Source organism: Prinia subflava, chromosome 8 (genome assembly GCF_021018805.1).
Source record: "Prinia subflava isolate CZ2003 ecotype Zambia chromosome 8, Cam_Psub_1.2, whole genome shotgun sequence".
In the NCBI taxonomy this organism is placed as follows: domain Eukaryota; kingdom Metazoa; phylum Chordata; class Aves; order Passeriformes; family Cisticolidae; genus Prinia; species Prinia subflava.
Window position 1 is genome coordinate 30,248,587 of NC_086254.1, and position 18,110 is coordinate 30,266,696.

Consider the following 18,110-nt stretch of genomic DNA (forward strand, 5'->3'; position numbering starts at 1 on the left):
CATCCCATGGCAGGGACTCTCATCAATCTGTTTTTAGCAGCTAAAACAAAACACTCTTGCACTGACATAGGAGCTGCCAGGCTCAGCAAGCCCAGCAGAATCCACCCTGGCGTGTGTGTGATCAGGATGGGCAGAGCCCTGCAGGCACCCCAGCCCAGAGGCTGCATAACCCCACAGCAGGTCCCACCCAGTGCCCTGTCCCTGCTGGCTCTGGCTGTGTGGGGAAGCCCAGGGCTGCCAGACAGGTGCCAGGTGAGGTGACCTGCCCCAGGCAGGTCTCTCTCCAGAGCAGGACCTACCCCTTCACCACTGCCCTGTCTCAGCTGCAACCCTCACTCCACACCGGGCCAGATGATAATTTGTGTTAGTTTGTTCAAATGTCATTATTAATTAGTATAGAAACACTATTAGCAATGTTAATGTATTCCAAACAGTTCTGTGCACTGGCACCGTGTGAAAGCAGAACTGGGGCAGAGACCAAGGCAGCAAAGCCTGGCCTGGGCGTGGGCTGAGCCGAGCAGTGAACCAGCATTGTCCCTCCCTCAGCACTGCTCTCCCCTGTGTGGCACTCAGGAAAACTTGGACTGAGACAGATTTGTGTTTGTTTGTGTGTGCTTGGGGATCATGACCACAGAAACGACCCAGCATGGGAATTTTAGGATTGAGAGAAAGGAGCTGAGGCAGGGGCATGGGGGTAGCAACAAACCCAGATGTAAAGTGGATGAATTATTTACTGCAATAAACAATTGTGAAGTCACTTACTCTGGCTCTATGCATCCTAAATGGGGGCTGCAGCGTTTCTCACATCTCCCTAGTGTGCTGAGTGATTTTTTTGCAATTGGATGCATGAGGCTGGGGTAATCTTATAAGAGACTCCAGAAGATCAGTTTAGTATTGATCATGTGCTGAATTTAAAGGCTTTCCACATCCATCTGCTGCTGCTCCTCAGGTGACAGCCCAACAAAGATCTGGGTGCTCACTGCACCCCAGAGCAGCCTCATTTGGCTGCAGCCTGTGCTGGGCTGTGGGGCCAGGGCATCCCACCAGAGCTCTGTTCAGCAGCCAGCAGAGTCACAGAGCTGCTCCCACCCAGCCTTTTGATAAAGTCCCCCAAAGGATCAGTCTGCTGTCAGAGGAGCCAGCAGGTTGTGGATTGCAGTGGATCACAGCTCAAGCCCAAAGAGCCCCATCACAGCGTGACTGTGCCAGCAAGAGCTGGAAGAACATCAGTCCTGAGGAGACAGGGTGACAAGAACAGGCACAGAGAGAGATAGAGCACAGGGAGCAGTACACATGGAGCAGGACCTCTGCCCCTGTCTCTGGTGTCTGCCTTGGACTCTGCATATTCACCAGGCACATGACTACAAAGGGTGAGCCCAGGCTCCAGAGACAAGGACCTGGCAGCAGGACAGTTGCTGTGACATGCCCACAAATGTGACAGGAAAAGGGAATTAGGGCATTAGGGGACCCTTGGATATATTGTACCATGATGAGGTTTTAGTTTTTCTTTTACTAATGTGCATATTGGAACTTGTAATGGAGCCATGAAAGCTGTGAGCCACATTTTCCAAATGACAACCTGCTCTATGGTGCTAAAATATAAAGCAAAACAAGAGTTAAATATATGAGAAATATACTGATTTATTGAAATAGGAGATGTGCATGGTAGGAAAACAATGACACCTCCAGGTCCATACTTATTTAACAAAGGACCTGTATTCAAGTAACTCTCACTGGCATACTCACAGAGGTTGAGTGGCTGAAAGTAAGGATACAACATAATGAAGCCCTCTTTATCAGCAGAGAGAGCACATTGGGTGCTTATTCAAAATTCCCAGGCAAAAATAAGAGTCCAGAAATCCATTTTGCAAGGCTGTCAGCTGGGCTGAAGTGGGACTGAGCCATTGTCACCTCTGGGCAGCTCTGCCAAGTGCTGAGAGGGAACAATCCCAGCACAGGGCAGGGCTCAGACAGGACCTCAGTGCACGGTACCTGCTGGGTGCCTAGGTGCAGATCCTCATTCCAGGCATTGATAAGGCATCCAGTTCCTCTGCTGCTGTTGTTGTTGCTGCTGCTGCTTTGTTTTCGATAGCTGCAGTTAAACATTTAACCTTTACATTGATGGAATGACCCAAACATGTTTTTCCAGGCTGGCCAGCAGCAAGGCTGCCTCAGTGAGCAGAGGGATGCCTTTTCCTTTCAGCCTGGTGAGTTAATGTGCTGGGTGGCTGGCAGACTTGCAGGTGTCCCCTGCTCAGAACACATGGAAGGGCCTCAAAGGTAAGAGCCAAGCGTTTCTCAAGACTGCCAGGTCTAACAAAGAGGTAGGCACAAACCTCTGTCTTCTTGGCAAGTACAAGAATAGCAGCTCACAGTTTGGACACCATGCAGCTGTTCCAGCTAGGAGGCTGGCTCTGGCTGCTGCTGTCCTGTGCCTGTGGCTCTGCCAGCAGCTGAGGCACCTGTTCATCATGCTGGCATTTCAGATGGCACAGAAAGAGTTACAGGAAGGAGCAGCAGAGTAATCATGAGTTAATATGATCCCATGTTTTTTACTACTCTCAGAATATTAAATTGATCGCCTGGTACCAAAGGCCAGGAGTGTCACCTCTCAACAAGATGAAATCCATGTAGCTTGTGGACAGGGGAAAGCCACAAGATTTATAAAGGTGTCCATAAAATTAACATTTGAATGAGGATGTGGGAGAAGAGACCATGAGCTGCAGCAGCAGGTCTGCAGGTCCCTGCCACCCCTGCATTCAGAGCCCAGCAGGTACTGTAGACTGGGTGCACCCTCCTGCACCAGTGCCTGACCCAGCAGGGCCCCAGAGGTGCTCCATTGCCAGAAAGGGATTGCCAAAAAGCTTTTGGGAGATGGCAGCGTTTTGGTGGTGCCATGGGGAGTAAGTGGCAAAGGGCAGGAAGCAGCCACATCCTAGATCTCCTTGTGAGACCCCTCCCTGGCTCTCACAGTCCTCAGGCCCTCTCTCCACCCTCAGCTTTGTGCAAGGCTCAGTGTGTGCTGTGGGGACAGGCACCCTGTCAAGGCTCCATCCCATTGTCCTGGTGCCCAAGGGCTGTCGCTTGGCACAGCAGAGACACTGGACACCCAGCAGCTTTTGGGGTGCTCAGCTGCTGACACAGGGGTTCATTCACTGTTCTGCTACACTGCCTGTAAAGCCAGAGCCTGGGCAGCCCTGGGCCTCTGCCCTTCCTCTGCACAGCAAGGAAAATACTCCAGTCCTACCACAGAACTGTGGCCGGGGAGATGCTGGAGCACCTCTGCTCTGGAACCAGGCTGAGAGCTGAGGTTGTTCAGTCTGGACAAGAGAGATTTCTGAGGAAGCATTAGAGCCATTTCCAGTGCTTAAAGGAGCTCTAAGACGGATGCAGAGAACTTTGTACAAGGGTATGAAGTGACAGAATAAAGGGGAATGGTTCCCAGGGACAGAGAGCAGGGTTAAGACAGGTTCAGATGCGTGCTGCTCCTGGCAGTAGTCAGGTCTGGGGATGGAAGTGGGGAGGGAGAGGGACACAAAGCCAGGCAGGTGGCTGGTGGGGCACAGGAACCACTGGTTCTTTGATTTCCCTTTCTGGTTCCCTGACTAGGAGTCGGCAAGAGAGACCAACCTCATGTCAGGCTGGCTCAGGCTCAGGAGGTATTTGAGCTGTTTCCTTCCCTGGGAAGGGAACTGCATCTTGCTCAAAGATTTAGGAAGAACAGAAGTGATTTGGATGGTGGGGACATGCTACTTTGGGCTCTTCCACCTAGATGGCCTGCTCAAAACCTTTCCTGCTCAGTCCTTTCTTGAAGGCAGCAGCAGGAGCTGTGCAGGAGGAAATCCCTATGCAGGTCATCCTTGCTCTCCCCCATTCCTCAGAAACACTGCACTAATCCCAGTCGCCTGCCTACACGGGAAGCCACAGAGACACAGAATCCAATTAGCTTGAAATCCTGCTCTGGCTCCTGCACAGCATCTCCCTCTCACAGAGCTGTGGAGCTGCAGAGATAAACAGTGCATTAGGATTCCAGTGGGGTCTGGCAGGAAGGATGGCTTTGGAAGTGCAGCACCAGCTCAGGGAATGAGTGAGACACCCTGGTACCTTTCCTAAACACCTCCCTCCACCTCAGCCTCACCCCAGCTCTTCATCCTCCCTCAGCCTGCAGTGCCATTCCCTCAGCTGAGCCTGGCTCAGCAAGGTGGGAGCTGAGGGCTGAGGCCAGAGCTGGCAGGTCCCCAGGCTGCTGTACCCACCCCAGGCACTTCATCTTTGCTGTGGGAGGAATGAGCGGCCTCCAGAGCCTCCTGGGGGTGGCCAAGATGGCATCAAGGCCAGTGCCAGGGCCCATCTCCTTACCAGGGCATCTCTGTGCCCAGAGAGCCCTGCAGAACCAGCAGGACATGCCACCCTCAGCTCCCTTGTCCCTTCTGCACCAGGGAGTGCCCCTGCATGGCTGCTGCTCCAGAATGATCCAGGGGACAAAGCAGGTCCCAGTCCCACAGAGACAGAGGGAAAAGGGACTGAAAGAGGGAATCCTCCCCTGGGGAGGCCAAGCACAACCTTTGGCCAGGGCCAAGCAGAGTGCAGGGGCACCTGTTGCAGACTCTGTGCCAGACCCTGGCTGGACCTGTGGCAAGGAGCCTTCTGGGCTTGATGCTTCCCTGCCAAGCCTGCTGTGCTCACACTCCTGCTTGCACCCACTGGAAATTACCTGCTTTGCATTTTGCAGCAGCAACTTAACAGTATTAATTCATTGTGTTCTGTCTTTAACAAACACCATTATCATATCACCAGCCAGGATTATGCAAATCCTGCAAAAGGAATTATTTCTCTCCCCAAAGTCACCTTGATTTATCAGTTTTAACCCAAAATGAAATAGTAAGTTGCTTTGGACAAACTTTTAAAAACATGACCACACATGACCAGGAGTCAGTGATGGCCCCACAGGGCACCTGTGACCCTTCACATCGACTGATGACACAGGGGGAGCTCTGTGCTGGCCCCCACTGAGGGGAGATGGACCTGGACCAAGAGCTGGGGAAACAACCCCCTTGCAAAACACACCTGGGATAACTCCATGGGTTCATTCCCCAGGCCCCAGGTCCTTTCCCTGGGGAAGAGCCCAGGCTTTGAAGAAGTACAGAATCATAGAATAAAGTTGGAAAAAACCTCCAACATCACCAAGTCCAACCTTTGACCAAAAACCACCACATCAACTGAACCACACTGAGTCACTTCTTAAATCTTCCAGGGATGGTGACTCCACCACTTCCCTGGGCAGCCCATTCCAGTGCATGTGGGGCTGGCAGCAAGGAAACTTTGCAAAATTGCATTAAGGGTTGTGCTGTGGCTGCCACTGCTCTGCCCCCACGCCTGTCCCTCCTCTCCAGGCCACCACTGCAGGCTGAGCCTGTGTCACACACAATAAAGCTGTGTGCTCTCCCATGCAGGTGTGGATGCTGCTAGGGATCAACAAGCAAACCTGCATTCCACTCCAGGGATGAGCTCTCTAACAGGGCCCTCAAACAGCTTTAAAGCCTTTGGCCATCCTTTCCTCTGCTGCAGAGATAAAGGCTCCCCACCCCTCTCATGCTGCTACACCTGACCACAGCTGTCCCTCAGCATATAAGGAGGCACTTTTATGATTAAAGGTAACCTTTTTTCCAGTATTTGTCAGCAATTTGAGTCAGTCCTTCAGCAGAGGGTGAGAAGAGCACCATAGCAAGAAGAGAGGACTTCTCCTCTTCCTCAGGGCAGACAGCAAGACTCTGCAACCTGAGTAAAGCCTTTTCTCCCAAAAGGAGCCAGCCCTTGGTCAGTGCTTTGCCCTGACAGCCAGCATTACTTTATGTGTTCCAGCTCAATGCAGAGGGGCTGCTCTGAGAGAGAGATCTGTTTCAGATTCCATTAACTACGGACAGTACCTCTGCTAGAGTATAAAAAAAATTCCCCAATTAGTTCTAAATAATTTTTACTTTCAAACTCAATGTGTTCTGGCAGACAAAGAATCAAGGGCACCAACTGTGTGTTGGAGCAGCATGATTGCAGGTTGGTGAATTGAAAAGCCGTAGACAGGTGGACACTCAGCAGCTCTTGTGCCTATGGCTCACATTTAATTCTAACAGAGGATGGGAAATTCCTCAAAGAAAAAAAAAACATACTGTGACATTAGGATGAAATTAGGCACTGGCAACCTATGGTAAAATACAGCTCAGTAAAAGATAATTATTCCCAAACCAAACACTGGGAAAAAAGACCTTTTAAGGAGTCCCTGCACTGTGCCTGGACATGATTGCTGGCACACCTGGACACACCTGGGCTGGGGCCTGCAGTTTGCACCATGAGAAAGGGTTTGATCAGCTTTCAGCCTCAATTATGGGCCAGAGGAGCAGTGAGCCCCCGAGGTTTTGTGGGGACAGAGCTGGGGACAGCTGGCTGGGTCTTGTGGCTACAGAGACTGTGAGGAACAGAAAGAGCCTCCTTGGCCATCCCAGAACAGAGCCTGAGTGCTGGTGGGAGAGATTCCTCCTCCTGGCACAGCACAGACCAGGGCTCAGGCTGCCCACAGTCTTAAAATCACTCTCATTCCTTCTCTGATGTGTTCAACGTGGTCCCTCCTTGGTCTCTTACAGCTCCCTCATCTCTGCCTCATCCATCCTGGACCCAGCTCTCATTTCCAGCAGTGCCTGATGTGTTCTGATCATTTCACACCTTTCCTCATGCTGACCAAAGCCAGGCTCTGCCAGGCCACCACTGCCCTTGCAAGGTCAGAGGGAAGCTTGGAAAGAGGGACTACATCCTCCTGGCCTTGAGAATCCAAAGGATGAGTGTTCCCAGATGCAGCCAGCCCTGCCCACCTTGCAGCTGGGACAGCTCAGACCCCTCAGAGGCAGCCCCTGCTCTGCTGAGCATGGGGACAGGGCAGGCCAGAGGCTGGGAAGGTGGGTGCAAAGCTGGGGCACAGGAGGGATGCAATGGCAGAGACCAAAACAGGGAAGGCAATTCAATTTTCAGACGCTGTCCCACCAATTCAGCTCAGAGAGATGATAAGAAACCCATTTCCAGTGATAGGCACCCTAATCCCCAGCCATCCTGCATTTCCATTTTTGAGAGGCACTGTTTCCAACAGGGAGGCATTTTCCCATCTAGGTTTGCTAGAAGGGACAGCAATGGATTAAATACCAATTTTTCCAGCACTGTTTAACTCCTTCTGTGCCTTCTCCTGCCACTTATGCAAGTGCAGTGGAATGGCTGCTGTGCTGTACCCCTGGAGCAGGAGCACAGAGCTGGAAGCCTCTCCCAGGCTCTTCCCAGTGGCCTGCAGTCTGAAGAGACAGGCAAGAGAACATGACATGCATCAGCAGTGCAGGCAGAGCAGCTTAGATCAGGAATTTATTATTGCTTAAGGCAGGACTCAGACTCAGCTGCGGCACGAGTCACACAGCTAAGTTTACATCCAGTGTCAAAACCATTAGACAGGTCCAAAGTGCTGCAAGACTGACTTAAAACCACATTTGGAGGAAAATAGCCACCTAGAGAAAAAGGGAAGCAAACTATGCAGTGGTGGCCATGCCCCTCACATGTCCCCCATCTTCACAGTTTAAGCACTGTGGTCCAGGTGCAGCCTCCAGGTTACTGGAGAGTAGAAAGACAACAGCAGCATGGATGATGACTTCCAGCATCAGGCAGAACTTCTTCTGTCACAGGGAAGCCACAGCTTCTTTGGATGCCAGCACAGCCCTTCCCCATGCCTGCAGCCAGACCTCTGCATTTGTACCAGCCATCCCAGTCCTCTTCCTTGTTCCACTGCCCTCTCACACTGTGCCAAGATTCTCCATCTATCCCCATTTCCTGATATCAGGGCTCCTACCCCCATCTGAACCAGTCCTTCAGGGACCTGATGGGCCCGAGACTCCCAGTCCTGCTTCTACAGCACAACTTTTTACCCTGGATCCAATTGAGCAGCTCCCTCCCAGACATGATAAACTCCCACCACAGGGTAGGAACAAAGCCTGAGTGTTCTGACTTAGCCTCTCCAACCCCTCCCTTGGGCCCAGTTTTGACCTGAAGGGTTTTGCTGGGAAGGGAGCCCCAGACAGGAGCTGCCTCACAAGCTGATGGGGCCCTGGTGCTGAGCCCTGACTGCAGTCAGAGCTCTCCCACCACTCCACGTGGCTCCAGCACCAGCCACAACTGTCCATTCATCAACCACTAAACAAATGGAAATTTAAGGGCTCATGGCTCTATAACACAGGAAACAATTCCCTGTGCATTTTTACGGTGCTGTAATTTATTGGATTAGAAATGATGAATGGCAGCAGGAGGGGGCAGGGCCCAGCACACAGGGGAGTGCTGATGCATTGGAAACCAGAGATGTGTAGCTGAGGGCAGGGAATGGGAAAGCCCCCAGGATTGCTGCTGCATGGGGCTGGGGAAACACCACCATCTACAAAGACTAATTTCCTGCCACACCTTGCAACCCCCCCATTCCGTGCAGGATTTGTGGTAGAGGCTTCTGTGAGAAACATCCACACGAGGAAGAACAGAGTCGAGCTCTGTGCTCATGAGAGGCACAGCCCCACGCCTCCCAGGCAGCCTTTGCTGGCAGCTTTGCAGATTCAAGGCACAAGCAAGAAATGGAAAAAAGCTTCATCCCTGGGGAAAGAGGAGCACCTGGTGGAAAAAGAGAGTGTAAACGTGAGCACTACAGCTCCTCCCCCATGTAATCTCCCAGCTCTGGAGTCTGAGCTGCATTCAGCAGTAATTGAAACCAGGCTCTTTAACACAGGTGCCAATTACTGCCTGTTAATGCAAGGAGCACTGATAGATACAGCAATTACACAGCTCTGCAAGGCTGGAGAGCACAAAATGAGATGGAAGGGCTACTTATGCCACTGTAGGTATTGTAGGACAGCTCTCTGCCCAAGCAAACCTCTTGAGGTGTTAGACTGGGCAGGTTCTTGCCCTCTAGCTGCACACCTGCATCTTCACCTGAGTGAACAGCGTGCTCTTACCACAAAGAAGGGAGTGATGTCCTGGGGTGCCTTAGGTAAAGAATTGCCAGCAGGTCAAGGGAGGTGACTCCTGCCTTTATTTAGCTGCAGTGCTGTGCCCAGAGCTGGGCTCCTCACTACACATGGACATGCTGGAGTCCACCAAAGGGCCATGAGGATTATGAAGGGCTTGGGTGCCCCTCACTTCTGGGGAAAGACTGACAGAGCTGGGACTGCTCAGCCTGGAGAAGGCTGGGAGGAAACTTTTCAATGTCAATAAATAGCTGGTGGGAGGGTGGAAAGAGAATGAAGCCAGACTCTGTCCAGTGGTGCCCAGAGATGGAGGCAATGGGCACAAACTGAAACAGGAGGTTTCCCCTGAACACCAAGAACCACTTTTTCCCCCAGGGGGGATCAAACACTTGCACAGGGTGCTCAGAAAGGTTGTGGAGTCTCCATCCTTGGAGATATTCAAAGCCATCAGGACACATTCCTGGGCAGCAGCTCCAGGTGGTTCTGCTTGAGCAAGATGACTCCAATGTCCCTTCCAACCTGAACCATGCTGTGATGGTGATCTCCAACCATTCATATTCTTTGATTTCTGCCATTTCTACACGTCTCTTGCCCAGCTGCCTTTCCCTCTCCTCTCTGCTCAAAGCCTCCCCCACTCTTTGCCTTCCTGGGGGTGATGTGGCAGTGAGGAAGGGGGCTGATGCAGGTGTACTGTGGCAGTGATGGCAAGAGGACAATGGAAAGTGCAATTCCCAGAAAAATCCTGCAGAAATCCGAGGCTGTGAACATCAAAACCTGTATACCCCAGCAATGAGGAAAAACCAAGAGAGCCTCAGTGCAGCAGCAGGAGTATCAGAGTCAGAGGCCACTGTATGTATTTACCACTGCAGAAATTGCAGATGAACATGAGCCCTTTAAAGCCCCAGGCTGGCAGTAACCAGAATTCCTCCCATCTACCCCCTGAGCTCCCCCTTCCTCACCTCACAAGGCACCAGCCACAAACCATGTAATTAATACTACAGAGATGTTCAGCTGAAATGAGAAATGAAGCACATCTTGAGGCAGCCCTATTGCTGGCACTGGGCCCCAGGTTGCTGCTCCTGTGTGTTTTGGAGAGAGGTTTGCTCCCCCACAGTGAGCTCACTGGTGTTCCATACTGTGCTTGGTGGGCAGAGGAGCAGAGGAGTGCAGGGGGGTCTGCAGGGACACTTTCTCCTTGCCCTCAGGATGTTTATGGTATTGAAATTTTAGCAGGAAGCCAAGCATCTGTTCTTCAAATAAAGAGGTCTCCCAGGGGGAGGTGTAGGGAGGCAGAATCATCACACATGTAAACACCTGGTCCTACAGGCAGGAGCGGAGTTTGCGGAAGGAGCGCAGCACTTCTGAGACTCGTTCAGCTTTGCTTCCGCTGCTTAATTACTCCAAACACCATCAATATTCAGTGGCAGCCCTCCCTTGCCAGGGTGGCTGTGTGGGGCTGGCACACACAGCCCCTGAGCCCTCCCCAGCCCAAGGGCTCATCCCCCTGTGCTCTGCAGCACACGGGTGTCCCTGCACTGCACTGCCCCAGAGGCTTCCAGGACCTTCAGCCTTCACACACCTCCTCTGAGGAAGGGGGCAGAGCCAAACTGGGCCACACAATGTTTGTCTGTACTGAAAACTACTTCCCCTGTCCCCTAAAGCAGCCCCTGGCTGGGGCTTGTCAGAAAACAGGCTGCACAAGCAGTGAGCTGCAGCACTCCTCTCAGACAGCCACAGGGACCAACTGTGGCACCAAGAGACCTCTTAAAGGCAGGAGACAAAGCCCTGTGCCTCCACACAGGGCTGGCTGCTCCCATCCCAAGCCCACTGCATCAATCCAAGCCTCAAACAGCCTCAGCAACACCAACAGGCCTTGACTACCTCGGGCCAAGGCACTGCAAAGCCACCCAGGGCTATTTCCAGAGGCAAACAGCATCTAGCAGGTTTTCCCAGCTTCCACCACCATCCTGTCCATCCTTCCATCCTCCCTCCTCCATAGACTCCAATCTCCAATCTTACCTTTTCATGCCTACAGTCTGTACTTCAACACTCACTACAGGACCGTGCATTCTCATTTATTTTGTGCCATTTCTGCAGCATTCCTGTCTCCCTCCTCCAAGTCCTTCATCTTTGTGTCCTTTTCCATTTCCAGCATTTTCAGTGGTTTTTTTTTCTTTATATGAGAGGGTGGGCAAAGGTTCTTTCTCCTTTCATTAAATATTAGTGCCCATTCAAGCAAGATGGATAGTGTTCAACAGATGAGCTGTGCTACTGCTTTAACATTCTGCTGCACTGCCCCTCCCAAGCTTGCCCGCAACTCTGCCATGTTCCAGGAGCTCCAAGACAGAGCTGGAGCTCTTGGGCATCACCTCTGTCTTAAAAAGGAAACAAAGCTGGAAGCAACAGACTACACGGTTCTACAAGTCACAAGCACAATTGGATTTCATCTTCAAGCACCAAATTCTGGCCTGAGAATGAAATTGCCTTTACCTTGGATTTACAGGGACATGAAATCTCAGTCTGGGAGTTACACAGCAGAAGGATTCCCAAGGTTCAGCTGTAGGTGAATGGAAAGTGAAATGAAGGAGCAGCTGTGATACTGTTGAACACAGTTCATGTGCAGAAAGTGCCACTGCCCCACATCAAGGACAGAGTATTTGGGGCTTGGAGCTCACAGCTGTTGGCAGGGTAAACAGGGTGAACCCTGCTGGAAGCATCACAAGTCCCAGTTATGGAAAATACAGCCAGGGCCAGACCAAGTCATTCTCAGCTCCAGACATTCTACTTGATGCACAAAATCCCCAGGTCTGCCAGCCTGCTGTGGACGTGCTGGTTCAGTAGCTTCACATGAGGAAGCTGCACCACCTGCTGTCTGCTGTGAACCCAGTCACCAGAACGTGATCACTAATAACACTAATAACAAAATAACGATCACTAATAACAAAAGTTTTCTTCAGAACCAGGTTTTTACAGGACGTGCTCTTGATTAAAGTCATCAAGAAAGATTTCTTATCCGAAAACTAAGAAGCAAGAGCAACAGAGGGACTGTTTAGTCAAAATGGCTCAGGCTCTCAAACAGAATATGAGAAGTTCACTTTAATACCCAGCTACTGCCAGGAGAATGATTGTACCATTACCCCTTTGGGAAACTCTGTCAAGTTATTTTTACTCCAAAAACTACAAAAGCTAGCACTGAACAAAACACTCAAAGATGTGGAAATTCTGCCATGCAAAAAACCAGCCACCTGCCCAACAGCACTTGAGGCTTAGCAGCAATGAAAATGGTATCTTAAATTCTGCTATTCCCCCTTCCTGGACTGCAACACTACCTGATCCAATCAAATTGGGCAGAGATAAGAGTCTTACAAAAAGCCACAATACTAAAAGTCTTCTTAGGATATGGTGCATTAAAGCAGAGCAGTCAGTAAGTTCTCTTGGCTGGCATAAATATGAGAGGCTGCAGAACATCTCCCTAATTCTTGAGATCAGTGATAGCTGGGCAAGTGTTTTGTGTGCCAGGCTTTAGGGGCATGCAGTAGCAAGGTCAGTGGAGGACTAAAAGGAAAGGAGCTGAGAAGACAAATGACCTCTGCTTGATGATGAAGCATAGGTACAGAATGCACAGACAAAAGCCAATCAGAAAAAGAGTTTATTAAAAAAAAATCCACCCCTCAAAACCCCACATACTTTCTGAAAGCTTATTGCTCAGGTTTTGTCTCCTGTGACACTACTCATTCTCCTCTTGGCCTTTAGCACCAGAAGCACTCTTGCATCCCTGTCTTCCCCCTAATCAACATCATCTGGAAATGTCCATCATTTTCAATTGGTCCCAAATGCCAGCATTTAATTCTGTCCTTATTATGCACACAGAACATGGGGTCCCCAGACACATGGGGTCCTTCCCACTGGGACAACTCTAGGGATTTATTCAGTCATGTTGACCCCACCAGGATGGGAGTTCCTAATTTGCAGAAACATTTAAAAAAGGGAGAGCTGTATTTACCTTCTCCTTTGAAGTCAAAACCTAAACAGCAGTAAAATCATCCCTGAACCACTCAGCCTGCAGTCCAGACATGTCCATGTTCACTCTACAGCTCATGGTGGACTCTCAGTAAACAGCCTTCAGCATCCCTGAATGGACTTTTACAGCTTTTCCCTGTCTCCCCTTGCCATTCTACATCCACTGAAGCAGGGCTTGTCTTCCAAGCTCCTGTGGAAAGGATATTGCCTGTTTCTTGTGCAGCATCTACAGATCCACACTGCAGCAAAACAGCAGAATTCTCTCAGCAGGCCCTGGCTCTGCTTTGGGTGGTCACAGAGACTTTTGGACCCTCCTCCTGGAGAGCTGTCAGGCAGGTTTGGTAAGAACAGAGCAGGTGGCTTTGTGCTTCATGTTCAGTCAGTGCTGTTGTGGGGTTTCAACAACCTCTTCCTCTTCCTCACCATGTGGAGGGTGGTGCAGCAGCAGCTCCAGGTCAGGGTCAGAGCTGGCCTCTTTGTGTGGCTCCAGTGCTTTGTCACCTGCATGCAGACAGATCATTTAGTGACAAACCTGCTGGAGTGCCCACCAGGCCTGGTGCTGTCAAGGAGCTGGAACCAGACACAGCTCCTAGAGAAGCAATGAGAAAGGCTACAAAGAAAGAGAAAGTGATTTAGAACAATCACCTTTGGAATTCATAGCTTTCAGAACAACGTGAAGGGAGATTCCTAACAGGCAGACAGCAAAGCCCAGCCAGTTCAAGAGACTGAGGCGGTCTCCCAGTAAATGTGTGGCGAGGAATAAAATGCAGATTTCCTGTGGAAACAAAAAAAACATGACAAGTGGCAGGGCAGGACCTGAGGAGATATGCATGATACATTTTACAGCTGAAGCCTAGATCAAGATGTCAGGCTGCTAAATTTCTATCAGCACATTCTTTCATGCGCACAGAGCTCTAAAAACAGTTTCTAGAAACAAACAACCTGTCAAAGCGGGATGTGGGATTTTAAGTCATCTGACTGCATAGCTCAGTTACAGAGAAATCTTGCAACTTCTGGATCAGAGAGATTTCATATATCACAGTTCAGCTCAATAGTATGTGTGCTGGACTCCTCTGAGGAGGGGAGGATGTGCCAAACTAGGTTACAGAGATAGCTCAAACCAGTGGTTTGGTCATATGCAGGTCTGATGCAAGAGCTTGCCCTTCTTACCCCTCCTCTCTTCCACACCATCTGCTGCTCATGAGGGCAATGTGTTTTAGTCTATCTCACATTCCAACAAACTTTGATTATTAATGGTATTTTTTATATAAAAGCCACTAGTCTCTGGCCCTTTGCTGTCAGGGACCAAGAGACTTCACTGCAGAGACTGCAAGGCAAAGCAACAAGCTCCTGTGCAAGGAGAACAAAAATAACAAGCAGTAATTTCTAAGGATCTAAGCAAGCTGCCACCACACAAAGCCCAATAGGGATGACTCAGTACTTGCCTTCTACAATCAGCACAGGAACCATGCCTTACCTTAAAAATGCCAGCAATGGAAAGGGTGAGGCTAGATGTTCTGGAAACCAAGAGGAACTCAGAAAAGCCTAGACCAAAGGCAAGAATTCCACCCAAGAACAGCTTCCCTACCAGAGAGAACAGCATTCCTGCTTCATGGAAACGGAAGAGCTTCTCTGATATGGACAAAGGCAGCCCTAGGAACAAGACAGTGAGTAGCAGAATACCATTCCCAGCTCCCAGCATTCCTCTTAATAAGATCAATGGGGTGGGCTGCTCACATTCCAGTATCAGGGGGATGTGGAGCCAGTTCTTCACAGCCCTTACTTCAACAAGTGTGGCAGACAACTATTTCTATGCCCTCTTTAATGTCCTGCCAGTGTAAGATAAATCCAGGTCTCTAACTACTTTGCAGAGTTCATAGCTGTTCACTTATCTAAGTGAATTATCTCGAACAACAAACTGCTAAGCAATCTCCCAACCACTTTATAAAGCTCTCCCTGCTTTCTCTAATGAACTCACGCACCCTCAAACACCGCAAAGAGTGGGAAGAGCCCCAGGAACATGAGCGGCTGCAGGTGGAACATGATATCAATGGGATTCTGGAGTCCTGAAAGAGGAGAATCAATAACAGACCAGGCAGCAACAAGCCAGGGAATAACACAGGTCCCAGAGCCTTTATTAGCACCATTCCTAGACATACACCTTATTTGTGATGCCCACACCTGTGCTGCTGCAGAAACCAAGCCACCTGCATTACCCACCAACAGATATTCCAGACCCAAGGTTTCAAACACCTTCCATGAAATGTTTTGTTTCTGCAGCAAGGGCTATCACCTCTCCTAATCCCCCTCCTTGTTTCCAGCCCCACCTGCCCCTCCTAACACCCCACGTACCCAGCTCAGCCTTCTGCATCAGGATCTGTGTGAGAGTCCAGCGAATGCCCCCCAGGAAAGAGGCACAGAGCACCAGCACAAAGCCCTGTGCATTGAACTGTGTGGACTTGTAGGTGAACATGAAGAGTCCCCCAGCAATGAGCAGGACCACCAGCAGCAACGTCACCCTCTGCAGGAGAGCAAGCACAACAGAGACAGGCACCTCCTTCCTTTTGGATTCACCCATATAATTGCATCATTCCTCTGCTTCCATGTTTCTTGGACAAGCACTGCCTATTTCCCTGGCTCTGACCTCCCTCTCTAAAGCAGTGTGTGGGACCCTTACCATTTCCTCCAGCTTGAAGAGCAGTGAAAAAAGCAGGATGAAGAGAATGGCAGAGGATTTGGTCATGGTGTAGCTGTAAGGAGCAAAATACACTGTCACACTCCTTCAATGTAGTTCTTCCCATCAAAGTACTACTAGGAACCATCACCCATTTCTACATTGCTACCAGCAAACTATCCCAGACCCTGCATGCTGACCCCACTAACAAAACACCTGTTCAAGAAAAAGACCTGGCAAAGCACCCTTCAAACCCCACCAGAGGCTCCCAGGGAACACGGTGTTTGTACTCACAGGGAGACAGTGACATACAGGAAGCTCCAGTTACTCAGCCCAATATCCAAGGAAGTTGACAGAGCTAAAGAATCAATGAAAAAGTCCTGAAGTTAACTGTCTGCCGTGACATTAAATAAACCCACCACAAAACCCTGCTTCATGGCCAAAAACATAGATAGCAGATCAGACTCAGGGGAAAAAAAAAGCTTTCCTCAAGTTAGTGCTTCAGAACCAACATAACTCATATTCTCAGCACTTCATGTTTCTGTCCTGTTCCCTGTGACTCAAGTTGGGCTCAGCACTGCACTCAACATGCATTACAAAAAAAGCCATAAATAACTCTTGCCCTCCCTGTGACTGAAAGTGATTACAGATTTGCATAAAGTCTTTCTTGAATGTATCAGAGCATAACTTGTAAGTCTGAGTCCACTGCAAGAAGCCTGAAGAAGCAACAATTATCAGCACACAGCCTTAACCCTGGTGCAGCTTTTGGTACAGTCTATCCTCCCTTCTGTGAAAGTTTCCTACCACAGGAAACCGAGTTACTGATCCAAGGGCAGGCCATGCTGAAAGGTAAAATTGCTGCAGACATGGAGAAAGCTTTTTTCAAGAAACCATGGGGCATGTTATGTAAAGTACTGCAAACCTTGCCAGAGATCATAGACCAGATGCTGCTCTGTGGGAGCCAACACAACACACAGCCAAAGAACTGCAGAAGTAGTTACAGTTCTGTGCTCCGAGCAGGAGCTTCACTGCTTGGTCTCAGGTACAGTTCTGTGTGCATGAATGATGAATTCTCTACCAAGCTCCACCCTGAGAAAGATGCAATGCATGGCTTCATACCAGTGTCAAAGAGAAAATGTAACTTGCAGAGACAATTTCTCAAGGCACTGCAGAAGCTTCTCATCATTTGTTCTCATGTGCCAGTGGCTCCTTCAGAAAGACTCGTTCTGTGTGGCCTCTCCCTATCTCAGACATCTTTGTAACAAGAATGAAGGCAGTATATCTCAGGCTGAAGCTTTAGTATCTACACCTGCCCTACACCTGGCAGGGGAACACAGGGGCCCCAGTGATGGCTGCACCCCACAGCTCACCCTGTCCTGGGGGACTGGCCCCGACCACCCCAGGCAGACAAACAGCTCTGGAAGCAGCCGCAGTGCCTTGGGCATCCCTGAGCAGCTTTACTGAGTGACAGACTATGCTGAGTTGGGACTCACCAGGATCACTGAGTCCAACTCCTGGCCCTGCACAGGGCACCCCAAGGATCCCACCCTGTGCCTGAGAGTGTTGTCCAAACACTTCTTGAACTCTGAAGTCAGTCCTGGGGCCATGACAGCTCCCCTCGGGAACCTGCTCTAGTCCTCAACCACTCTCTGGATGAAAACATTTTCCTAATATCCAACCTAAATCTCCCCTGACAGCTTCATATGTTTTCTTGGATCCTGTCACTGGTTACAAGAGTGAAGAGATCAGCACCTGCCCCTCTGCTTCCTCTCGTGAGGATGCTGAAGACCACCATGAGGTCTCAGTCTCTACTTTTCCATGCTGCACACACCAAGTGACCTCAGCCGTCCTCTTTACGCTTCCCCTCCACTCCCATCAGCATCCTCGTGGCTCTGCTCTGGCTCTCTCCCAGCTCAGTGCCTTCCTCACACTGTGGAGCCCCAGCCCCGCTCCCGCCCGTCCCGGGCCCGGCCGTACCTGCGGGGGCGGCCCGGCGGAGGCAGTCGGCCCAGGACAGCGCTGCCCGCGGCCGCCCGGAGCGGCAGCGCGCCAGGGCTCGGGCCAGCGCCGCCAGGGCGAAGATGAGCAGCAGGTGCAGCAGCGTGACCAGCAGCGGGAACGGGAAGCTCTGCGGGACCGACAGCCGCTGTCACCGCCGCCGCCCTCCCGCCGCCGCCACCCCGCACCGCCCCGCCACCCCGCACCTTCATGAGCCACTTGTTGTAGAAGGTGATGCCGATGGAGAAGCCGTAGTAGAGCAGCACCAGCGGCGCCGCCAGCGCCGCCCGCCCCAGGGCCGCGCCCGCCGCCATGCGCCCGGCACCGCCGGGGCAGCGAGGAGCGGCAGCGCCGGGGACGGGGGATGCCGGGGACGGGGCCGCGGCGGG

At 50.9% G+C, this 18,110-nt stretch overlaps 2 protein-coding genes across 3 annotated transcripts in view; one reads left to right on the plus strand and one right to left on the minus strand.

Moving 5' to 3' along the window:
- SNRPB (small nuclear ribonucleoprotein polypeptides B and B1) overlaps positions 1-18,110 on the plus strand; it is a 55,756-nt gene that overhangs the window by 16,231 nt on the left and 21,415 nt on the right. The gene's annotated exons all lie outside the window — the stretch shown is intronic.
- Positions 12,666-18,062, minus strand: SLC35C2 (solute carrier family 35 member C2). Of its 2 annotated transcripts, none has more exons than XM_063404558.1 (9): positions 17,928-18,062; positions 17,701-17,851; positions 16,018-16,081; positions 15,727-15,799; positions 15,402-15,570; positions 15,032-15,115; positions 14,638-14,702; positions 13,695-13,824; positions 12,666-13,550 (listed from the first exon to the last, which is right to left on the minus strand). In XM_063404558.1, the coding sequence occupies exons 1-9, from the start codon at positions 18,033-18,035 to the stop codon at positions 13,429-13,431; spliced, it is 966 nt and encodes a 321-aa protein (XP_063260628.1). In that variant the 5' UTR covers positions 18,036-18,062; the 3' UTR covers positions 12,666-13,428. The 2 variants fall into 2 exon arrangements, with proteins under 2 accessions (XP_063260628.1, XP_063260626.1); XM_063404556.1 differs by having other exon boundaries at positions 14,527-14,702.

Coding starts and splice junctions, on each gene's coding strand:
- SLC35C2 (XM_063404556.1), bottom strand. CDS start 18,035: ATGGCGGCGGGCGCGGCCCTGGGGCGGGCGGCGCTGGCGGCGCCGCTG. Junction 15,116..15,401: donor GATGCAGAAGGCTGAGCTGG/GTACGTGGGGTG, acceptor CTCCTCTTTCAG/GACTCCAGAATCCCATTGAT. Junction 14,703..15,031: donor ACTCTTTGCGGTGTTTGAGG/GTGCGTGAGTTC, acceptor TCTTGTTCCTAG/GGCTGCCTTTGTCCATATCA.